Source organism: Bubalus kerabau, chromosome 19 (assembly GCF_029407905.1).
Source record: "Bubalus kerabau isolate K-KA32 ecotype Philippines breed swamp buffalo chromosome 19, PCC_UOA_SB_1v2, whole genome shotgun sequence".
Taxonomy (NCBI): Eukaryota; Metazoa; Chordata; class Mammalia; order Artiodactyla; family Bovidae; genus Bubalus; species Bubalus kerabau.
In genome coordinates, this window is record NC_073642.1 from 25543638 (window position 1) to 25565591 (window position 21954).

General features: G+C 37.4%; 2 protein-coding genes across 2 annotated transcripts in view; one reads left to right on the top strand and one right to left on the bottom strand.

Annotated features, from left to right (window-relative positions):
- The window catches only part of HDGFL3 (HDGF like 3), a 76207-nt gene that overhangs the window by 34094 nt on the left and 20159 nt on the right, over positions 1 to 21954 (top strand). Inside the window, exons 2-3 of the mRNA XM_055556038.1 lie at positions 16527 to 16603; positions 21544 to 21682. Coding sequence (XP_055412013.1) covers positions 16527 to 16603; positions 21544 to 21682 — 216 coding nt within the window. The remainder of the gene's footprint in view (positions 1 to 16526; positions 16604 to 21543; positions 21683 to 21954) is intronic.
- Positions 16458 to 21954, bottom strand: part of TM6SF1 (transmembrane 6 superfamily member 1) — a 58636-nt gene continuing 53139 nt past the window's right edge. The window contains exon 10 of the mRNA XM_055556035.1: positions 16458 to 17448. Coding sequence (XP_055412010.1) covers positions 17404 to 17448 — 45 coding nt within the window. The 3' untranslated portion in view covers positions 16458 to 17403. The remainder of the gene's footprint in view (positions 17449 to 21954) is intronic.

Consider the following 21954-nt stretch of genomic DNA (forward strand, 5'->3'; position numbering starts at 1 on the left):
AATTTTCTGGATTTTTTTTTTCTCAAATAATTTTCATTCCTTGGTTGACTGAATCAGCAGATGAGGAACCATGGACATGGAGGTTCCAACTGTAATTATGACCTGGGGATAAATAGATCTGAGGTAGTTGTAGAGGTAAACTTCTTCTTACCTACCACTCAATAAACTAACATACACATACACATCTCTATTTAAAAGAAAAAAAGGATCTCCATGATAAAACAGCTTTTGTGACATATCCCATTTATGTAAAATATATGTGAAAAGTGAAAGTGTTAGTCACTCAGTCATGTCCAACTATTTGTGAACACATGGACGGTAGCCCGCCAGGCTCCTCCTGGGATTTTCCAGGCAAGAATACTGGAATGGGTAGCCATTCCCTTCTCCAGGGGATCTTCCCGACCGAGGGATCAATCCTGGGTCTGCCCTGCATTGCAGGCAGATTCTTTACCATCTGAGCCACCAGGGGAGCCCAAAATATATGTGCATGAATATAAAAGACATGAAAAGATAGTCACCAAAATGATCATCTAAAATGTAATTATTTTTTAAAAATAAAATGCTGAACTAGAATGTACTTGCCATCATTTTTTTTCCCTCTTCGATGCTGGTTCAGATGGAGAACCTTGATATTGATCAGATAAATTCAGTTTTCAGATAGAATAAACATAATTTTGAAATAAACATAAGATTATTATCACTTTGTGCTCTTCACTAAATTCTGCTTCAACATCCATATTTCTTTTGCTGTCTTAACCAACCATTTTGGGGGAATAAACTAAATAATATGATACTCAAAATTAGAACAGGTCAGTGATCAAATCCAGAAGCAGCTAGCTGTGTTCAGTTGAGGGGTAAACCTAACTGAATGTTTGAATCATGAACACTCTTGTCTACTTTTGCTACACATACTCGCTCAGTAGATATGGAGGGACTCTCATACTGTTCAGTTGTAGACAGAAAGTATTTAAATTATTATATCTGTTGATTTTTAAAATTGAAGCAGATATCATGACTCTCATTAGTAATGCAAACTTCTCAGAGCACTGTGGAGACCTGTTGGTTTGGAAACTGACATTTACAAAATGTTGGATTCTGGCCTAGCTGGTTTTCTTTTGTCTCGTCTTCATGCATTACTTAGTTCTCATCTTTTTTTCCTCTTTTTAAAATGTATTGTTTTATTTTTATTGGAGTATAATTGCTTGACACTGCAGTGTCAGTTTCTGCTGTACAGCAAAATGAATCAGCTATATATGTACATATATCTCTGCTTTTTTCATTTCCTTCCCGTTTAGGTCACCTCAGAGCACTAGTAGAGTTCCCTGTGCTATACAGGAGGTTCTCATTAGTTATCTGTTATATACATAGTAGTGTGTATATGTCAATCCCACTCTCCCGATTCATCTCACTTCCCCCCTTTCCTGCTTGGTCCATGTTTGTTCTCTATGTCTGTGTCTGTTTTTGCTATGCAGATAAGATCATCTATACCATTTTTCTACATTTATTACTCATCTTGACCTGCCCCCACTTGTTATTTCTCCCTATGATTAAGCTACTCTTCTTTTGGTCCTCATTTCACTTTTTTGAAACTGTTTTGCCTCTACTCTGTCCATACCCATTCTGTTATACTCACATTGCTCCTGTCCCTTTAGATGATCACTCTCTGCTAACGAGAAGTCCTCAAAGCAGTCCTAGTACAGAAGCAGACTAAATACAAGAATTAATGTGGTCAATTCTATATAATTATTTGAAACTTCAAACGTTATTTAAAGCCAAATTTGGCAAAACCAATACAATATTGTAAAGTTTAAAAATAAAATAAAATTAAAAAAAAATTAACAGGGCTTTTAAAGATAAAAAAAAAAAAAAAAAAAAAAGCCAAATTTTCTTCCTTCCAAAGAAGCTTGTGCCTCCTAAAGGTTGGTGTACTCTAGTAAGAGGAGGGGTCAACTAATTTTGTTGACCTTACCTAGTATATTGACTGCTTATCCAACATTCTTCAGCCCTCTAGGATTGAAATGGGATAGAAGGTGATAGGACAGTTCTTATTATTATGAGCTGGTGTTGGTGCTTTCTGGCCTGGGTAACATTTTAGAGCTGATTCTTTTTGTTCATGAATTCTTTTGTGCTTTCTTCAGAGCTATTCTGTTTTACCTTTGGCTACATAACAAATTACTCAAAAACTTACTGGTTTACAACAGTGAACATTAAAGTTTCTGTGGATCAGGAATCTAGGTGTGACTTACCTGGACCCTCTGCCTCTGTATCTATCACAGTCATTAGGCTTGTCTAGGGAGTGGATTTGCTTCCAAGCTCATTCCAGTAGTTGTTGGCAGGCTTCAGTTCCTTGTGAGTTATTGGCCTTATTTCTTCATGAGCTGTTGGCCAGAGCCATCCCTAGATTCCTTGCCACATGGGCTTCTCCAGAGAGCAACTCAAGATACAGCAGCCAGCTTCCTCAGAGCAAGAAACCAAGAGGGCAAGAGTCAGCAAGCTGGAAGTGATTGACTTTTGTAACATGGTCTTGGAAATGACGTCCCATCTCTTGTGCCATGTTCCATTCATTGGAACTAAGTAACTAGATCTAGTCCACACTCAAAAAGGGGATTATACAGGGCCATGAATACCAGGAAATGGGGATTACTAGGAACTGATTTAGAAGCAGCCTACCACCAGTAATCCTGGGATTATCTCATCTTCACATCTCTTGATACAGGCAAATGTATTAATATCTCCTGTGAACAGTCACTTAGTCCAGTTCCTCCACCCTGGGTTTGTCACGGTACATTTCCACCTTCTTCTTGCTGTGGTCCCCTCACCTCCAGATGGCCCTCTTGGATAGGATTTAAGACATCTCTCATACTGTCTCTACCTAATGGTCCATGGAAGACCTGTATTCTTACCACAAGGAACTCTTGGAGTGCACACCAGTCTCAGTGCAGTCATCAACCATTTCATTCTGCCATCAGAGGGGCTCGCCAGGAAGTTCTGTAGTCTCCCTCAGTCGTTCTCAAACTTGAGTCAAACACCAGTCTCCTGTGACACCCAAGCTCTAGAAGATTTATCGTAAGATCTCCAAGGGTCTTGTTGAAACTTCTTTCCCTAGGTCAAGGCACTTGGGGTAAAAAAGCTTTTTCCAAAAATCCTCTCCTAATCTCCACCTCTTTTCTTGACTTCTCCAGCCTTTCTTTGTTTTGTTTTGTTTTGTTTTCTTACTGTGCTGAAGCTAAAGTTTACAAGGTTCTTTGCCCACATTCTTTGTGAGTCTGGCATGGTGATTACTCACCTCATTTTGAATGTATTATCTATGTCTTGCATCTTCAACTGAAACTGACACTCGGGTAGTGTATATCCTGTTTTATATGTGATTTGCCTTCTTCCTACTCCTTCATTGAAGGTGTCTGCCTTGGACAGTTACAGTCATTATAACAAGAAAAGTGATTAGCAGCTAATTTAGTAGACCAGACAGTAAAACATAATAGAGAAAAGACGGAGGAAAGATTAATAAAGATTGGGAAAGGGAAGAAGAGACAAGAGAACACTAAATACCTTTTTTTTTTTTTTTTTTTTTCAAATTAAAATAGATAAATATCATCTTAATATTATTGGTTAAATATTATTTTAATAGTGTTCTTGAAATATCAGAAGTACTTTTTAAATTAAAAATTAGGTATTTGAGTTATAATTCATGTAATAAAAGTAAACTTGAAGAGAAAAAACAGAAGCATAAAAAGCCAGACATTATATTACAAACATAAATGGTCTCCATTTGTATCAATAAAGTAATGCAATGTTTATAAGAGACCAATCTAACACAAAATAGTAGAAGACAATAATTAGCCCCAAATTGAGAAGAATCATATTTGAATAAAGCAAGAAGCGGCAGTGATTTGTATCATATAAAATAAAATTTAAGGGAGAAAAGCAGATATTATATATCATTTTGTTGACAACATAAACCTTAGTGAATTGACACCAAAAGTAAAAGATGTGCCCAAATTGGTACAGATACTGTGAATTGGATTCATAGGTATCTGTATTTAGTTTAAAATTATTTTCTTTTATTTTTTTGATGGAGAAGACAGGGTTTGGAGGATATGAGTAAAACAGGGAATCTCTCCCCATTAAAATGTTCTGTAGGAAATTTTGCTTATAATTAAGGGAACTTAGCTAGAGGAAGACCAGCTAAGATTCTGTTCTAGGGGAATGGGAAAGGAAAGGCTGAAATTCTACAATTATAGTATCCTTTGAAATTCAGACCAGGTTTAAAACTGGAGACTCACTCCAGACCACCTTTGCAGTGGGAAAGGGTGCCTCTGTATCTAATGAGAGAAAGTTCTCATTGGGGCTTCCCAGGCAGTGCTAGTGGTAAAGAACCCACCTGCCAATGCAGGAGACAAAAGAGACTCAGGTTTAATCCCTGGGTCAGGAAGATCCCCTGGAGAAGGAAATGGCAACCCACCCCAGTATTCTTGCCTGGGAAATCCTATGGACAGAGGAACCTGGTGGGCTACAGTTCATGGGGTCACAAACAGTCTGACACAACTGAACACACACACAAGATTATCATTGGTCCAGAGAGGCTGACTGTTTAAAGAAAAAGTCGTCCTCAGCAGAGTCTGAAAGTTTAATTATCCATTTGCTCTTTACCTAATAGAAATTCCATTCTGCAATTATTTTTTTTAAATCAGACTTGATCGTGCATGCTCTGAGCATCAATATTTTTATTGAATTACTCTTAAAAAATAATATTTTTGTTTATTTCTAATTACAGAAGAAATATAGTTTTATAGCACTACCATGCCTATTCCATTGAGGTAACTAGTACTGATAGTTTGGTATGCACCCTTCCTCATGTTTTACTCCACTTGTATACGCATTCACATGCATGCATGGTTTATGTAGTTACCATTTTTATTCTGCATCATGCTCCTTGCTCTTGTCCTTGATATACTGCTAGCTTTCCAAGTCAACACATATGATCTTGGCTATGGATGTGCCAGAGCCTGACTGCACCGTAACTGACTTAACCATTCCTATACTGATTGATCAGAGAAGGCAATGGCACCCCACTCCAGTACTCTTGCCTGGAAAATCCCATGGACAGAGGAGCCTGGTAGGCTGCAGTCCATGGGGTCACTAGGAGTTGGACACAACTGAGCGTCTTCACTTTCACTTTTCACTTTCATGCATTGGAGAAGGAAATGGCAACCCACTCCAGTGTTCTTGCCAGGAGAATCCCAGGGACGGGGAAGCCTGGTGGGCTGCCGTCTATGGGTGGCACAGAGTCGGACACGACTGAAGCGACTTAGCAGCAGCAGCAGCAGCATACTGATTGATGTCCTGCTAATTGTTTCTTCTTTGGCAGGAGAACCTCAGTGAACATGTTGGTTTGTTTAACTTTGTATACTCACTTGTGTTCTTATTTCTGTAGGATAGATTGGTTCCTAAAAGTGAAATTGTTAGGCCATGTGGTATGTATGTTTTCATTTTATAACATATGCAATCATATCAGCATCTTAAATGTTTGTAGCAGTTTATAGTCCTAGTACTTGTTTATGTGGGGTGGGTGTTCACTTCCCTACACTCATTGTTAGGCACATTTCTAGCTTACAAAAAAAATTCATGGAATCCTTTTGCAAAGGGTGAAGTCACAAAAGAAATATTGGAGAATTTTGGGGTAATCTTGGAATAGCAAAGACCTTTTAAGCGTAATACAAACCCATAAGCCAAAGGAAATGATTAATAGTTTTTACTATATAAAAATTAAGAATTTCTGCTAGCAAAAAAATGTTGCAGATGAAATCAAGACATATGATAAATGGGTAGAATACATGTAACAAATGGTAGGAAAAGGACTACCAGATAGATAGACAAAATGAGCTTTTAATGATCAATAACAAAAGTAGACAACAACCCAGTAGAAAAATGGGTATGAATAAGGAGTTTATAGAAATATAATACAAATAACTTTTAGCATATGAAAAGATACTGAGCATCATCTGTAATTAAGAAAGTGCAAATTAAAACCCCATTTGTCACACGGGAGATTAGATAAGATAAATAGATCTTCTCCATTATTAGTAAAGATGCAGGGATTTAGAGACACATTATTGGTGGAAGTGCAATCTCTAATTGACAATTTGGTGGTTTTTAAAACTTTTAAAAAATATTTTAATTGGAATATAGTTGATTATAGTTGATATTGTGTTAATTTCAGGTATACAGCAAAATGATTCAGATATATATACTTTCCCAAATTCTTTTCCATTATAGGTGGTTACAGGATACTATCATTCCCTGTGCTATACCAGAGATCCTTATTATTTATCCATTTTCTATATAGTAGTGCGTATCTGTTAATCGCTAATTCTAATTTATCTCTTCCCTACCTTTCTCCCTTTGGTAGGTAACCATAAATTTGTTTTCAATGTCTGTAGTCTTTTTCTGTTTTGTAAATTTTTTTAAAAAGCTCAAATTATCTTTGTTTTACAGATTCCACATATATGAGATACCATGTGATATCTTTCTCTGCCTGACTTATTTCACTTAGTATGATAATCTCTAGGTCCATCCTTGTAGCTGCAAATGGCATTATTCGATTAAAACTTCTTCTTTAAATTCAATTGTTTTTAGCTAAAGTACGTACACAGTTTTAAAACCCTTGGCATATAAGAAAGTACAGCAGTTTCCTGTCTCATACTGATTTATTGTCCAAACAATATTAGTTGATCATATTTTAAAAACAAGGTTTTAACCAACTTGTTATACCTTCATTATCCTCTCTCCTCTCTCCGCCTCTTTTTACCAAAATATTACAAAATTTTTGAAATATAAAGAAAGTTGATATAAAAAGTGGGCATCATACCCCCACCACCTGGAATCTACATTTAACATTTTATTTTATAACATTTTATTTTATTCTAAAACATTTCTATCCATCCATCACCCGTTTATCTTACTTTTATATATTTTAAATTAATTTGTGTACATTATTATGTTTTATTCCTAAATACTTTAGCATGCATGTAATTAAGTAGGATTTAATGTTTATTTACATTTTTGAGTTAAAAAGTCACTTACAGTGAAATGCATAAATCTTAAGTGTTCCATTTGATGCATTACGACAAATTTATACACCTGTAAAACCCAAACCCCTATCAAGATATGAAATACACCATCCCCCCAGAAAATTATCTTACGCCTGTTTCCATCAGTCACACCATTCCCACCTTCCCCCAGAGGTAATCACTGTTCAGGGTTTGTTTTTTTATCATAAACTAGCTTTTTCTTTTCTGAAAATTCATGTAAATGGAATCATGTAATATTCTATTTATGCTGTATTCCAGTATTATGCTTTTATGTATGTTTCTGTCATTTACCATAATGTTTTTGAGATTCATCCATGTTATTGTGTGATTAGTACTTTTTATTACAGAATAATATTCGCTTGTAAGAATATTACTACAGTTTGTTAAACCATTCTCATGTTGATGGATATCTGCGCTATTCCAGATTTTCACCATTCTGAGTAAAGCTGCCATATAGATCCTTATACAAATCTTTGTGTGAACTTGCATTGCTCTTTCTCTTTCATTTCACTTTCATTTCTCTTGGGTAAATGTGTAAAGCACTGTGACCATTTGATGTGTTAAAAGATAAATACCACTTCATATCTATCAGAATGCCTAAAATTAAAAAGGACTGGCCACACTAAATGTGGGTTAGGGTGCAGAGCAGCTGGAACTCATGTATTGTTCAAGGGGTTATAAAATAATATAACCATTTTGGGAAACAGTGTGGAAGTTTCTTAGGTTGTTAAACATACACCTATACTATTGCCCAATAATCCTTCTCCTAGGATCCAAAAAAATGAAAAGCATACATTACCCTCAAAAAGTCACAAGAATAATTATAGCAGTTTCATTCACAGTAGTCAGAACTGGAAACAGTACAAATGTCCATCATTACATTGGAGAACAGATGCTGTAGAATACTATTTGGCAATATAAAAGAATGATGTAGGAATGATATTACTAATATAATATGAATTTATCTCAAAAAGACATTGAGAAAAGAAGCCAATGACCAAAGACTTCTTGCTATTGTTTTTTTAAAACTTATAAGTTCAGAAACAAGCGAAATTGGTCTATGATGACAGAAATCAGGAAAATAGTTGTCTTGGTAGACAGAAAGTAACCGGTAGAGAAGCTGAGAAAACGTTCTGAGACAACTTAAATGTTCCATACTTGATTAGGGGCTGCTTATATGGGCATATGCATGTATCAGAATCTCATTAGATTTACATTTAGGATCAGTATATTTCACTATATATTAATTTTATTCAATGAAAGTGAAAGTAAACCCTAAAAGTGTATTTTATACCTCTTCAAAATTGAACCTATGTGGACAGTTGCTTAAAAAACTGAGGGTAGGTTGGGGGAAATGAGCCAGACATTTCATTTAAAATATGATTGCTATAATTTTTTTTAAAAAGGATCTGGTGCTACAGATAAAGATCTTATATGAAGATCATAAGCCACATCCCTCGCTCTTTATTGTTCAGCCTGAGTTCTTCCAGTTGTCCAGGTGGCTCTCTGCAGGTGCACTGTGAAATGTATTAATGCCCCATGTATGCTCCTTCAGAATCCGCAAATGTCACATACCAACATGGCACCTCAATAAGTCATCTGGCCTGCCCCCTACATAAAGCCTACAGTAAAAGCACTGCGTTCTAAGTATATTGTGACCTCTCAAAATTACTTGAAATTTTTAAAAGATGAAAATGGCAAGGTTTTTCAAAGTTTTATGGAGTGAAAAGCAAATTGTCTTTTAGTGTGAGATCACTCTGTCAACTAACAAGTAATGGTTTTATATTCTTGAAGATAATTAGGGACTGGTTTTCAACAGATTTTTTGAACTGTTATATTGCAAGTTATTTCCTTATCATGCTTGGGGTCCTTCTAAGAAAGTATTATTTTCAGATATTAAGATGATCAATTACCTGTTTGTTAATTCAAATATACTCAAATTTTTAAAATTCTCTTCCTGTCCTCTTGTACACATTTCCTTTTTCCATACTGTGCTTTCTTCCCCTACAGTGAATTTGTTGACTTGTTTGTAGACTTCTCTTTACCTGAAACCATTTTATAATAAGATCACAAGCTTTTTTTCCCCTCTGTAATTTAAACTCACTTCATAAACTTTGATAGGTAAAATGGTCTTTTTATTTCTCCACATTCTTAGTCAGCTGGCCCCCACAGTTCTTCTTACTGATATATTCAAGGAGACAAGTTGTTTGTACTCGTTTTCTTTTCTTAAGCATAGAGATTCCTTTATACTATAACCTTAAAATAGTTTTTCTTAGTAATGTTATTGAAAGTGTTCTGTGATGTACAGTTCTCTTCTCCTTCACAGTCAGGGTTACTGATTCTCTCTGTGTGCAAGTGTAGGTAGGGCTTCCTCAGATCCTGAGTGAGTAAGGAAATCTTGGTCCTCGAGGAATATTTATTATGCTCGTGGGACCACCCAGCATCAGGCGCTGCTTTAGGCAGTAGAGCTATTGTGGTGAACAAAACCAAGTTTCCCTCTCACAGAGATTATATTCTAAGGTGAAGATACAACAGATACTCGATGTCAGGGGAATTCTTATAATAAAAATAAAGCAGAATAAAAGAATAGAGAATGACAGGGTAAGAGGTACTATTTTAAGTTGGGTTGTAAGGGGGAAATCTTCTGATGCAGTGCTATGTGAGTAGACATTTGAACAAAGTAAATGCATGAATGGATCATGAGCTTTTCTGAGAGAAGAGACACTGCCAAGGGAGGGATCTTGGTATCTTTGCCTAGCCCTCTGGACCTCAAGACTTCTCATCCTCCATTCAACCCCACCCCCAACTACCATCTGGACTCCTATAGTACCTGAAACCTCTAAGGTACCACTGTGTGGAACCTCTTACTCCAGCATTCTGATGAGATTCCCCTGATGTTGGTGCCTATTTGTATTTGGATCACTTCCTATTCAATCTATTGATGACAGACAGTTCCCCACATATGTTTTTGGTAATGGCTCACACAAAACACTGGACAGGTAAGATAGCCAACTATTTATTAATTCCGTAAACTCACTCCCAGAGGAGGAAGACACTGCATGCCATGCAAGGCGACCTAAAGGTTGCCCTCAGAAGCAGCTGGGGCAATGGGAGGCAGGTTTTGTAGTATCAAGAGAGTGGGGTTCCCACAGGAGGGTGTGATTGTCTTGTTTGAAAAATTCGGAGGCTAGAAGGGAACCAAAACCTGCTACTTACGGATAGAAAGAAACTGTGCTTGGTCCCTCAGATGAGGAGGATTTTTTGACCAAGGGACCTTGTCCACAGAGCAGAATGAGGAAGAGAAGTTGTGGGTAGGCCATTCAGAACCATCCCAGTGTTACAGAATGTTGAGGCAGCACATAATATTGAATTTGCAGTCTTATACCACAGTCTGAACTAAATTATTTGTTTCCCAGTGAGTGCTATGAACTCAGTAGCATCACAGAATTATCAAACTGCATAGCTTGATTAAGACTGGAGATTAGATATCTGAGGGTAATGAATAATGACTTAGTCATAGTAACAACATAATGTTTTAAATAAAGTAGCATTGAAGATTATGACCCTCCTTTTTTTTTTTTTAAGAACTTTAACTCTTTTGCAAGGAACTTCTATTGTGTTTTTTGGTTTTTTTTTTTTTAAGCAAAATTTAAGGGTAGGAAAGAGCACAAAGTCCAGGAAGTTACTCTAGTGAGATATGACTGTCTATGCAGAGTATTCAGGAGGTAGAGAATAACCTTTTGCCATATGTTATTACAAACAGATAGAGTATTCCAAGACCAATTTGTTATTTTAACAGAGAAAACCAAATTCTGGTTTTATATTAATAAGTACATGACATTAATGGATTTATAAGCTTTTACTTTTTAATATTACAAGTAAATCCATCAAAACTGAGCCAGCTTTGGCAAAATTTTAACATTTCATTGCATATGTTTATACTATTATTTGCAGTTATTGTTGTCCAGGGCAAGTAAATTTCCCTTTTTACAAATCTACAGCTTTCAGTATCCAGATTTGTCCTCTTTCACAGTATGGTACAACCTAGATACTTAACTTCAAGTACAGGACTAACCTTTTCCCATTAATAAACAAGAGCTTATGCCATTCATTACCTTTGCATACATGGTTCTACTTCTTGTCACTGTTGCTCTTAGTATAGTCTCAATCTCCATATTATAATTTAACCAAAGTAACTCCTATTTCACAGAGAAGCTGAGAAATTTGTCACATACACGTGTTTTAACAAACCAGAAAAGCTCATGGATACACATAATACATATATCCTTTCCAGTACATTTAAAAGTTAAAAGTCATATATTTGTTAAAACTACACTTACTGAAGGCTTCCCACGTGGCACTAGAACCTGCCTGCCAATTCAGGAGACATAAGAGGTATAGGTTCGATCCCTGGGTTGGGCAGATCCCCTGAAGGAGGGCATGGCAACCCACTCCAGTATTCTTGATTGGAAAACCCCATGGACAGAGAAGCCTGGTATGCCACAGCCCATGGGGTCACAAAGTTGGACATGGCTGAGCAACTGAGCATGCAGTTGCTGGTCATACTTGCTGACCAGTCGTTTCAGCATTCTATCTTAGGAATTATTCAAAGATGCAGAGATTATCCTTTAATTAATTTAGTTATTAGTCCAAGGTCTTAAAGTTTACCATTGGAAACTGTGTTTGATCTTAACATCCCACAGAATATAATTACTGTTGATACAGGAAAGTTTGTCAGAATTGTAATTTAAGTTTACATTTTCCTTACTCCTAAACATTATATGGAAGTAATACTAGCTTATCAGTAGACTCTTTTAAGTTCAGAGGTAAATTAGTATCTTCATGAGAAACCCCAATTTTATTATTTTTTTATTTACTTATGTTACACTCTGCAATGATTAAATCCAGATAAAGACAAATAGTTGTTTTTAAACCAGAATTGTAAACCAGTCTGATTTGTTCAAAGATTCACTTTGATTACTTAAATTTGGATTCATGTATAAAAATATTCTTGTGAGAAGGGTGTTTTCCCTTAAGAGGCCACCACATTTAATATAGTGGAGAAGGAAATGGCAAACCACTCCAGTGTTCTTGCCTGGAGAATCCCAGGGACGGGGGAGCCTGGTGGGGTGTCGTCTCTGGGGTTGCATAGAGTCGGACATGACTGAAGTGACTTAGCAGCAGCAGCAGCAGCACTCCTTTAAAAGATTGAGAATTTTATGTACATTTTATACATTTTTTTAAAGTATTAGGGAAATAAATGTGCACTGATGCAATTTTGCAGTCTCAGTGCAAAACTGCTGCAGATTTAAGCAGACTTAGTTAATCATAGGAAACAAAGGTGGCTCATCTTGAGGACCCCCAGCAGGAGGGTGGAATGTCTTATCATTAACATCTGAAACAGCTAGGGAGCCCCTCTTCACTTTTGGTGGGAATATGATTTGGTGCAGCCCCTCTGGAGAACAGTATGAAGGCTCCTTAAAGGTCTAAACATAGAGCTGCCATGTGACCCTAGTCCCACTCTCGGGCATATATTCCAGAGAAAAATGTAGTCTGAAAGAACGCATGCACCCAAGTGTGCGTAGCTGGAAGTTCTTAAAACACTGATTCTTGGGCCTAACCCGCAAGGTGTCTGAGTCAGTTGGCCTGGGTTGTGGACTGAGAAGTCGCATTTCTCCTGAGTCCTCAGGTGGTATTGATGGCGAGGGCCCAGAGATGAGACTTGGAGAACAAGTTTCCTAGGAAACATGAGGCCCCCTCCCTCCAGGCCCCACCTCCTCGGGCCCAAGGGACAGTCTCAGTTTCTGCCTGACCTCCCCGAAGTGTCTCTGCAGTGAGCAGAGCAGACAAACAAAGAACAATAACAAGAAGTACTCTACGTTCACTTTTTTAATTTCTTGAGGATTGTTATGTTCCTTTATATTAGATTTTTGTAATCTTATTAGTATCTATAACTCAATAAAAACAAAACTCTTTCGTTTTAAGAAATTTATATCTAATTTGTTAATACCCTTCCTAGAAAAAGGAAAATCTTTCAAACTCATGCAAGGAAGGGTAAAGACTCTTTCGAGTATAGACACACACAGAGGCCTCAGCTTCAGGTCTACAGCTTCAGCTGCAGGTTAAAGGATGCACTAAATTCATACACTAACTGATCTGGATCTCAAAGGGCTTTCTTCTTTCCAGTCAAAGCAGGACTTATTCTTCTACAAACCAGAAGACTGTTGTACCAGATTATTTGCCCTGTCATACCCAAAAGAAACTAGATCCCCAGCCTCCTATTATGGGGGAATAACACTGGCTATGTGCAAACCAGAATCAGAACTGAACATAGCCAAGAACCAGAAATAAAAGTGAAAATAAAATTCAGGAAAGCAGAAACAGTAGAAAAACAGAAGCTCTGGTACTTTGGCCACCTAATGTGAAGAGCCAACTCATTGAGAAAAACCCTGATGCTGGGTAAGACTGAGGGCAGGAGGAGGAGGGGGTGACAGAGGACGAGATGGGTGGATGGCATCACTGACTCAATGGACATGAGTTTGAGTAAACTCCAGGAGATGGTGAAGGACAAGGAAGCCTGGCGTGCTATGTCCATGGGGTTGCAAAGAGTCAGACACAACTTAGTGACTGAACAAGAACAACTGAAGATAAAGTTCTGTTGCCACTGAGTATTCACTCTAGAAGCCAAAACAAACACAAAAACCAGTGCCTCAGAGGTGCACTCTTTAATTAGATCAAGAAGGTATATCCACTTGAACAGCTCAGTATAATTCCAAAACTGTCAATGCGTAATTTTCAGAACAAAGACTCTCAATAAAATACAGTGAGTGCATGTCAACTTTTAACACCTTTTTGAGGGAACCAGAGTGATGATAAAGCCGCTGTCTTGACACTGTTTATCACAGGAGGCATGAACTCAGATATTCAGAGGCCAAGCAAGTCATGTAAGTAAGGGAAGCAGGCATCTAAAGGATCACCTGGAGAAAGGTAGACAGGTTACACCTGAGAGAGCAGACCTTGTCTGCAGGCAGCTGTCGATCATCTTCAGCTGATTGTTGCCTTGTGGGAATCAGGCTTAGTGTTATTCAGCCCTATCTTCAGTATTTTTTCCACAGAAGCTATTAGTCTGGATTTTAATAATGAATCTTCCAGTATTAAAGTGTTGACAACTAATTCAGTATTTTTAAAACACTGTATGAGCCAAACAAAGCATTTCTTCAGGCTGGACATGGGCTTAAGAGTTTGTAGCTTCTACAGTAGATGTTAGTTATATAACATTACAGCAGAGGAAGAGTTCAATCACAAGTTATGTCTTATGTGAAAGAAAAGTTTTAAAAGATTTTTTAAAAAGATTCACTTTCAGTTTTCTCACAGGAGTGGGAAAAAACCTGATGTGATAGTGTTTTGTCAGCTAGCAATTCAGTGCCCCCACATACATAAATATATGCATTTCCATATTTCTGGTTTTTGTTCTTTAAAATATGTTCACTTTCTGGAGATCTGTATCATAGCAGTGTGAATATTCTTAACGTTACTGAACTATAAGTTTAAAAATGGGTAATATGGAAAATTTTATGCTAGGTCTTTTTTACCACAATAATATATGTGTGTGTGTATATATATAAAACTGAAAATATATTGAGTTTTATTCAGAATGAAATTATTCATTTTAAATTGTCCTTACACGGTAGTGTATTGAAATGTAACATATACAAGGTTTACACAGAAGTTGTATAGTAAGTCGGCTTCCTTAGTGGCTCAGATGGTAAAGAATCTGCCAGTGATGCAGGAGACCCAGATTCGATCCCTAGATCAGGAAAATCCCCTGGAGAAGGGAATGGCAACCTACTCCAGTATTCTTCCCTGGAGAATTCTATAGACAGAGGAGCCTGGCGGGCTACAGTCCATGGGGTCACAAAGAGTCGGACACAGTTTAGTGACCAACACTGTATAGTAGGTAACGGGCAAGCCTAAGAGACAAGGAGATAATTTGAAAGGCTGCTGTGGCCTTGTCAAAAGATCATGAGAACTTTTTTAGGGAACTAAATTTAGTAATGGGAATGGTATGCAATTTGGAGACATTTCAGGAGCCAAATTGGAGAAGTTGATGAAAAAGTGAACATAGTGCTTGAGGAAATAATAAAAAGATAAAGGTTTCTTTCTTGGTAACTGAGTGTGCCAATCCATGAGACAGGAAACAAAACAAATTCAGAGAAAATTAGTTCAGTTCTAGACAAGGCATGGGATTTCAGGACTTGAAGGAAACCTAGAGGTTACCTAGTACAACCATCTCATTTTGCAGATGTGAAAGTCTAATATTAAGTGATGTTTTCTATATCAGTTTAAGTCAGAAGCCAGACTTTATTACACATTTCCAGACTCAAAGTCCATCTTCTCTCAGTAGGCCAGAACATCTGTTCTGTGACACATGGTTCATTCAGTTCAGAGATGAAGTTGTGATATTTAGTAATCTTCAGGCTGTTGCCATATGTTAGTTAAGAAGGCCTTAGATTTCTTCAAGACACTGGATACCAGACACTTTTCCTTGCTCTATAAACTACAAGTATGTCTCTTCTCCTATTCATAGCCTTGTCTTAATTTTAAGCTGCTTGCAGGACCTATAAATAAAAATGGTTTGAAGGTATTTATAAATTCAAGCCTGGAGTTCAAAAGAAAGGTGGGGGTTGCAGATGGAGATTTAGAAGTCAAGGACCACTTCTTGAAACATTCTAGGAAATAATGGGTCTATATGTAGCATTCTAAAGAGTTTGGAAGTTCTCAAACTCAGCTGTTATGTAAGAATTGATGGATCTGGGGAAGACTGATGATCTTTACTTTTAAAAAGTCTCAGAGGTTTCAGGTGCACAGCTCTGAGAAGCTGTTAAACGATTTGACGCAATTGAATATGCTTTTAAAAACATGGTTCCAACTTCAGCTTGTGGGGAGAGTCTTGTAGTAGACTACAAGACTACTACTACTTGTAGTAGTCCAGGCAAGAGATACCTTTTAGCCACTATATAATATTTTGTTAATTTTCCATAATTCTCCTATTTTGTAATGTTTATGTTTCTAGGGAGTGTGTGTGTATGTGTAAAAATTTGCTGCTATCCCCCCAAAGTGCATCTTTTTTGTTTCTTTGTTATTCTCTTGTATTACTTCACCAGGACAGATTCCCAAGTGTAATTGTATTGAGCTGAAGGAAGTGAGTAGTTTTGGCTCCTGATTATGTGTTGCCATAATGGTTACCATCAGTTCACAGAGTTACTCTCCATATGATGTGTCAATATGACCTCTAGAATCATTTTAATAAGGTTCAGGGAAAAGAAAAATGACTGGGATTTTTATTAGAGTAATTTTATTTTGAAAATAGCAATAAATTATCATGACAGTGTTTGTTCGTGTTTATGCTATTTAACCTGATTTTATTTTTAACAGATCGATGAACTCCCAGAGGGAGCTGTGAAGCCTCCAGCCAATAAATACCCTATCTTCTTTTTTGGCACCCACGAAACGTAAGTCAACAAAACAACATAAATTTTCAACAGTTCTGATTTGATTCTGCTAGATGACATATGTTGTTAAACAATCACTGTATATTATTTTATATGCTTTTAAAATCATTATAACCACTTATATAAAATTACAAAGCTAATATATCTTTTCTTAATGTCAAGATTTTTCATTTATTTTGCTTTTGAATGTCATTTGTTTCTGCTTAAATGTTGGGCATGACCCAGAAGTTTCTTTTAGGATACTTCTCAGTCCTAGGGTGGCTTCCTTAGCATTTCCAGTCATTTCTCTTGTAGCTCGTGTATGTTTCCCTGCTAGAAACATATGTCTTCCATTCATATTTCACAGTTTCTCAGGCCTCTTCACAGTTTGTCCGTCTCTGAAGGAAACATACCACCTTTGTAAGTTTTTATAATTCTGTTGGTCACTTAGTACAGGTTAAACTGTTGAATAAAGGAAACTGAAAATACAGTGTCTCAAATAATATAGGAGTTTACTATTTTTTTTTTTTTTTTGAAACAACCAGAGAGAGGCAGATACATCAAGGTGGGTAGTCAGCTCTGTTCCAGGGACCCAGGTTTCTTCTGTTGTGTTGTTCTGCCATTCCATGGGGGTATTGGTCTTGTCTGCTTATTTTGAAAAAGGAACAAAAAAGCAAAAACTGGCTCAGCAGCGCCCATGCATCTTCCAGATAGAGGGAAGGCGGAGAGAGAAGAGGTAAGGAAATGACAGGGAAATTGAATATGTCACTTATACTTTTGTTTATTCCAGTGGCAAGAACTTGGTCAGTCATCAGGCCATATCAAGCTGTAAGGAAGCTGGAAACATGGTCTCTAGCGAGGCAGCCCTGTTGGGAAACAAATTGGGAGGAGTAATCCATTAAAAGGAAGAAGATGGCCATGGGTACTAGGGAACAGTAGGCAAACTTGACACACTGAGAACACGTATGGTTGTTTACAACAAGGACACAGATGGAATAGGAGTTGCAAATGGGAGCAAAAGCTAAAAACTGTGATGAAATCTTGTAAGTCTTCAAAGTCAGGGTCGTCCCTATGTTTATGTGAATGTTAGCAGAGCCAGGCATGAACTTCTCCTTACTTTGCTGTCTCTAGCACCCTTACATCTTCCTTATTCTCCTACGAGAGAGAGTTAGCCAGGAGAGGGCCCTTTAAGTCATAGTTCTTGCTTGTCTTCATCTGAGAAACATTTATGTTTTCTTTCAAGAGGTTAGTTTTCTTTTCTTTTCTTTTCTTTGTTTTGTTTTTATCTAATAGACACTTGTGGACAATGCAACTTAACACGTTTTTCTCCTTGAAGAGGTTGCTAGAGGCTTAGAAATAAATGTTTTACCAAAGTAATAAGTGCTCAGGGCTTTGTGATACCTATTTTTGTATTTTCCTCATTCCTAACTCTGTTTTGTGTCCATACATTATTTTGCTTTTCCTTTAGGACTTAATTCTAAGTGATCTGATTGTTATATCTAGAACAAGACAATTTAATAAGCAAGATTGTTATATTCCCACTATATACACCAAAGTCACCCATTTACTCATATTATGTGATGACTTTCATTGACTTAGTAAATATTTTCTGGGTATTCTTTGAGGCACTTGAAATACAAATTGCCCTTTAAGAGCTTGCCACCCGGTATATTGCTAATAAATGTAACAGAATCATTCCAGGGAACAGTATGAAGGGTTTTATGGAGCTCTTTCTTGTAGCATCCTTAATATAAGTCAGTGGCATAATTCCAAGTCTCAATTCAGTAAAAGCATTTCTACCAAGGAGCAGTGTGTTACAGTCCATTTGTGAATTTTCTGCTGGTTTGATCATCCAGGAGTAGATTTTAAAACATCTAGAGGACAGTGAACTTCAGAAAAATTGTTACAAGATTGTTTCAGCTGATCATTTACTAGGTATTGGGTGTCCTTGAACCTGAGATTATATGCCTGGCAAGTGCCTAATACTCAGTCTCTCTATGAAGGCAGAGATTATGTGAATGTTGCTAAGCCCTGTATACACAGTGCTGTGCACAGTGCCTGGCTTATGGCAGGTGTTTTCAAAAATAGCCATTGAATGAATTGAAATTGATTCAATGAAATAAATGCAGCGGGGGGAAAGTATGTGAAAAGCGAGGAATTTAACAAGAAAACTATCAGCAGGAGCACCCCCCAGGCAGAGCCAGAATTCTTGGAACATGGCTGTGAATCTGTTGCTCAGACAGACAGGAGATTGGAGCCCAAATTTCTTCTGCCACATATAACTCTACCCCTGTAGTTTTAGTCTGGATAATTCTTAAGGCAGCCTTTGCCAGGAAAAAAAAAATAACATTCTTAGAGCATATTACTTTGAACAATTTTATTTTCTGGTCTACCCTTTAAAATTTATAAAACATACAGCAAAGTTAACCAATTGAAAGGAGATTTGATTTGCGGAATTATCTGTAAACCAGAAAAACCCGAGATCATCTATCAAAAATAAGAATTTGTTTTAGAATAGCTCATTCAATCAATGTCCCTCTTTCTGGCAATAGCTCACATGGCCAGTTGAATCATTAACCCTGGCTCCTGTGGCATAAAGTACAGACAAGCTCTGGTTAGCATCAATAGCTGACATGAACCTCAGGCAGCTTAGCCCACAGTTAATTCCTATACCTAGAGTCAAGGACAACTGGAGAAAGGTCAAAAGCTGTAGTCTAATAATTCATGTCAAATTGCTCTGCAAGTGAAATCACCAGACCCAAAGTCACATGTCCTTCTCATGCTCAGTTTGATTAAAATGTCCAATAACCTAATAAACTATCTCTGGATGCAGTGAAATGCAATCATGCTGAACAGTTAAAGTTGAACAACCAAAGAAGATATGGTGATTGGGGTCAGAAAGCATGCTTGGGTAATTTTATCAACTTGAATTCTTGATCAGCTGGGCAGTGTAAGGAAGGGACCAGTACTAAGATCCAGTCAGAAAATGGAATTTATAAAATCAACAGTAAACTGTTAACCCATTGTCTCAAAGCTTTCAATATCACTTCTGCTGATAAATTCCAAATACACACCTCTAGCACAGACGTTTTTCCTAAATTCCAGATCACCTGCCCAGTTGCCTACTTGACATCTTCACTGGGATATCTAACTAGGTTTTCAGATTTAACATCCAGAACTGAACGTGTCACCTTCAAATCTTGTTCTCTCAAAAATCTTGCGTTTCAGTATATTAAGTCCATTCTTCTAATTTCTCAGTCTGTATCCTTGGCAGGTGTGTGTGCGTGCTCAGGCATGTCCGACTCTTTTTGAGCCCATGGACTGTAGCCCACCATGTTCCTCTGTCCCTGAGATTTCCCAGGCAAGAATACTGGACTGGGTTGCCATTTCCTTCGCCAGGAGATCTTCCCGACCCAGAGATCGACCCTGCATCTCCTGCATCACCTGCATTGGCAGGTGGATTCTTACCACTGAGCCACCTGGGAAGCCCATATCATTGGAGATAGCCTCAGTTCCACCCTCTCACATGCCATATGCGACTCATCAACAAATCACCTTGGCTCTTCCTGGAGAGTGAATTCAGAATCCAGCCACCTCTCACCAACACCCTGGTCCTAGTCACCATTGTTACTTCAGTAACCTCTAATTAGTCTCTCCACTTCTGCCCTAGTACCCAGACCTTCAGTGTGTTTTCAGCACAGCCAGAGTGACCCTTTTAAAACACAAATTGTCACACTCAGAACCGTTAATGGCTTCCCATCTGACTCAAAGCCTTTGTAGTGGCCTCAAAGCCCCAACACGATCGTGCGCCCATACTGGTACCTTTCTGACCTCGTCTCACGACTCTCTCTTCACTCATTTCACTCCAGACACACTAGGCATTCTTCCACCTCAGGGCCTTTTATACTTGCTCTTCCTTCAACTTGCTCTCCTCTTCCCCAAATAACCACATGGGTCCCTTCTTCACCCTCTTCAGTTCTTGGATGTTCCGTTTTCAGTGAGGCCTTCCCTCTTGATCTGTATTTCTAAAACTGTTAAAATCCACCCCAGTCCTTACTATCCCCTTTCTCTGCATCATCAATAGATTTATTTATTTTTAGCACATGGTACTATATTTTATTTATCTTTTCTATTGTCTAGATTCCTACTCTTGCTACTAGAATGTATGCTCTATGAGGGCAGAGATGTTCATCTTTTTGTTCCCTGAAGAACGCCGAGCACCTCTAGAACAGCTGACACTTTAGAGATGTTCAGTAAATTGTGAATAAATGAGTCTCAGTTTGAAATGCATCTCAGCCAGGCGGTGGGCCCCACTGTGTCATCTGCCAGATTAATGTCATAGACAGTAATGCTGAAGACTTTAGTTTAAATGCTCGGATCTCTAGGCCAGCCTCAGGATTTATTCTCATTTTCTTTTCATAATTATGACTAATTTAAGATTAGGTTTAAATTGGACGATTCTATCTAGTTTGCCACTTCTAATTTTTTTCTTGTCTAATGCCTCATTAAACACTAATGATTTTTTAATTTATAGAAATAATAAATATACTAATGTGGCATATAGAGTTAGAATCATTTTTTACTCCAGTGTTTATGTTTTTACACCCCTTACCTATGAAAGATTAGCATATATAAGTCTTAGTGTAAGATGATTTAAGTGGTCAAAGTAGACATCCTTAAAACTACTTGTTTAACTAAAAATCAATTTCAAAACAAAAAAAAAATTAGTAATTTAAAATCAAAGCAACACAGTCAGCGTTGCTGGCCTGTATACCTAGCTGTCCATTTTTTTCTACCTTGAATTATGTGTGCAAAACATCTTGTGATATGTGCCTAACTCAGAGAGTTTATACATACTTATAATTTATATACTAAGATATGCTCTGACACCTGAGTTGATATTAAAAATACCTTACATTTGAAGGTCAGATGTCAAATCTCTTTCTGATGTGTCTCTGCAGTGCTTTTCTAGGTCCCAAAGACCTCTTCCCTTACAAGGAATACAAAGACAAGTTTGGAAAATCAAACAAACGGAAAGGATTTAATGAAGGATTGTGGGAAATAGAAAATAACCCAGGAGTAAAGTTTACTGGATACCAGGTGACACTTGCTATATCACTTGCTGTATCTCATTTTTTAATTTTAACTCTTTTTTCAATGTTTCTTGTGTGTACTTTGTATTAACAATTACCCACCACCAATCTGAAGTCAGAATTCTGTCTTGCTCCAGTCGCACTTTGGATTAAATGTTCAGGCATATGTTGCTATGTTGTACTTCACAGACAGTGCATTTTTTACAAATCGAAGGTTTGTGGCAACCCTGCTTTGAGCAAGTCTGTTGACCTTGTTTTTCCACCAGCCCTTGCTCACCT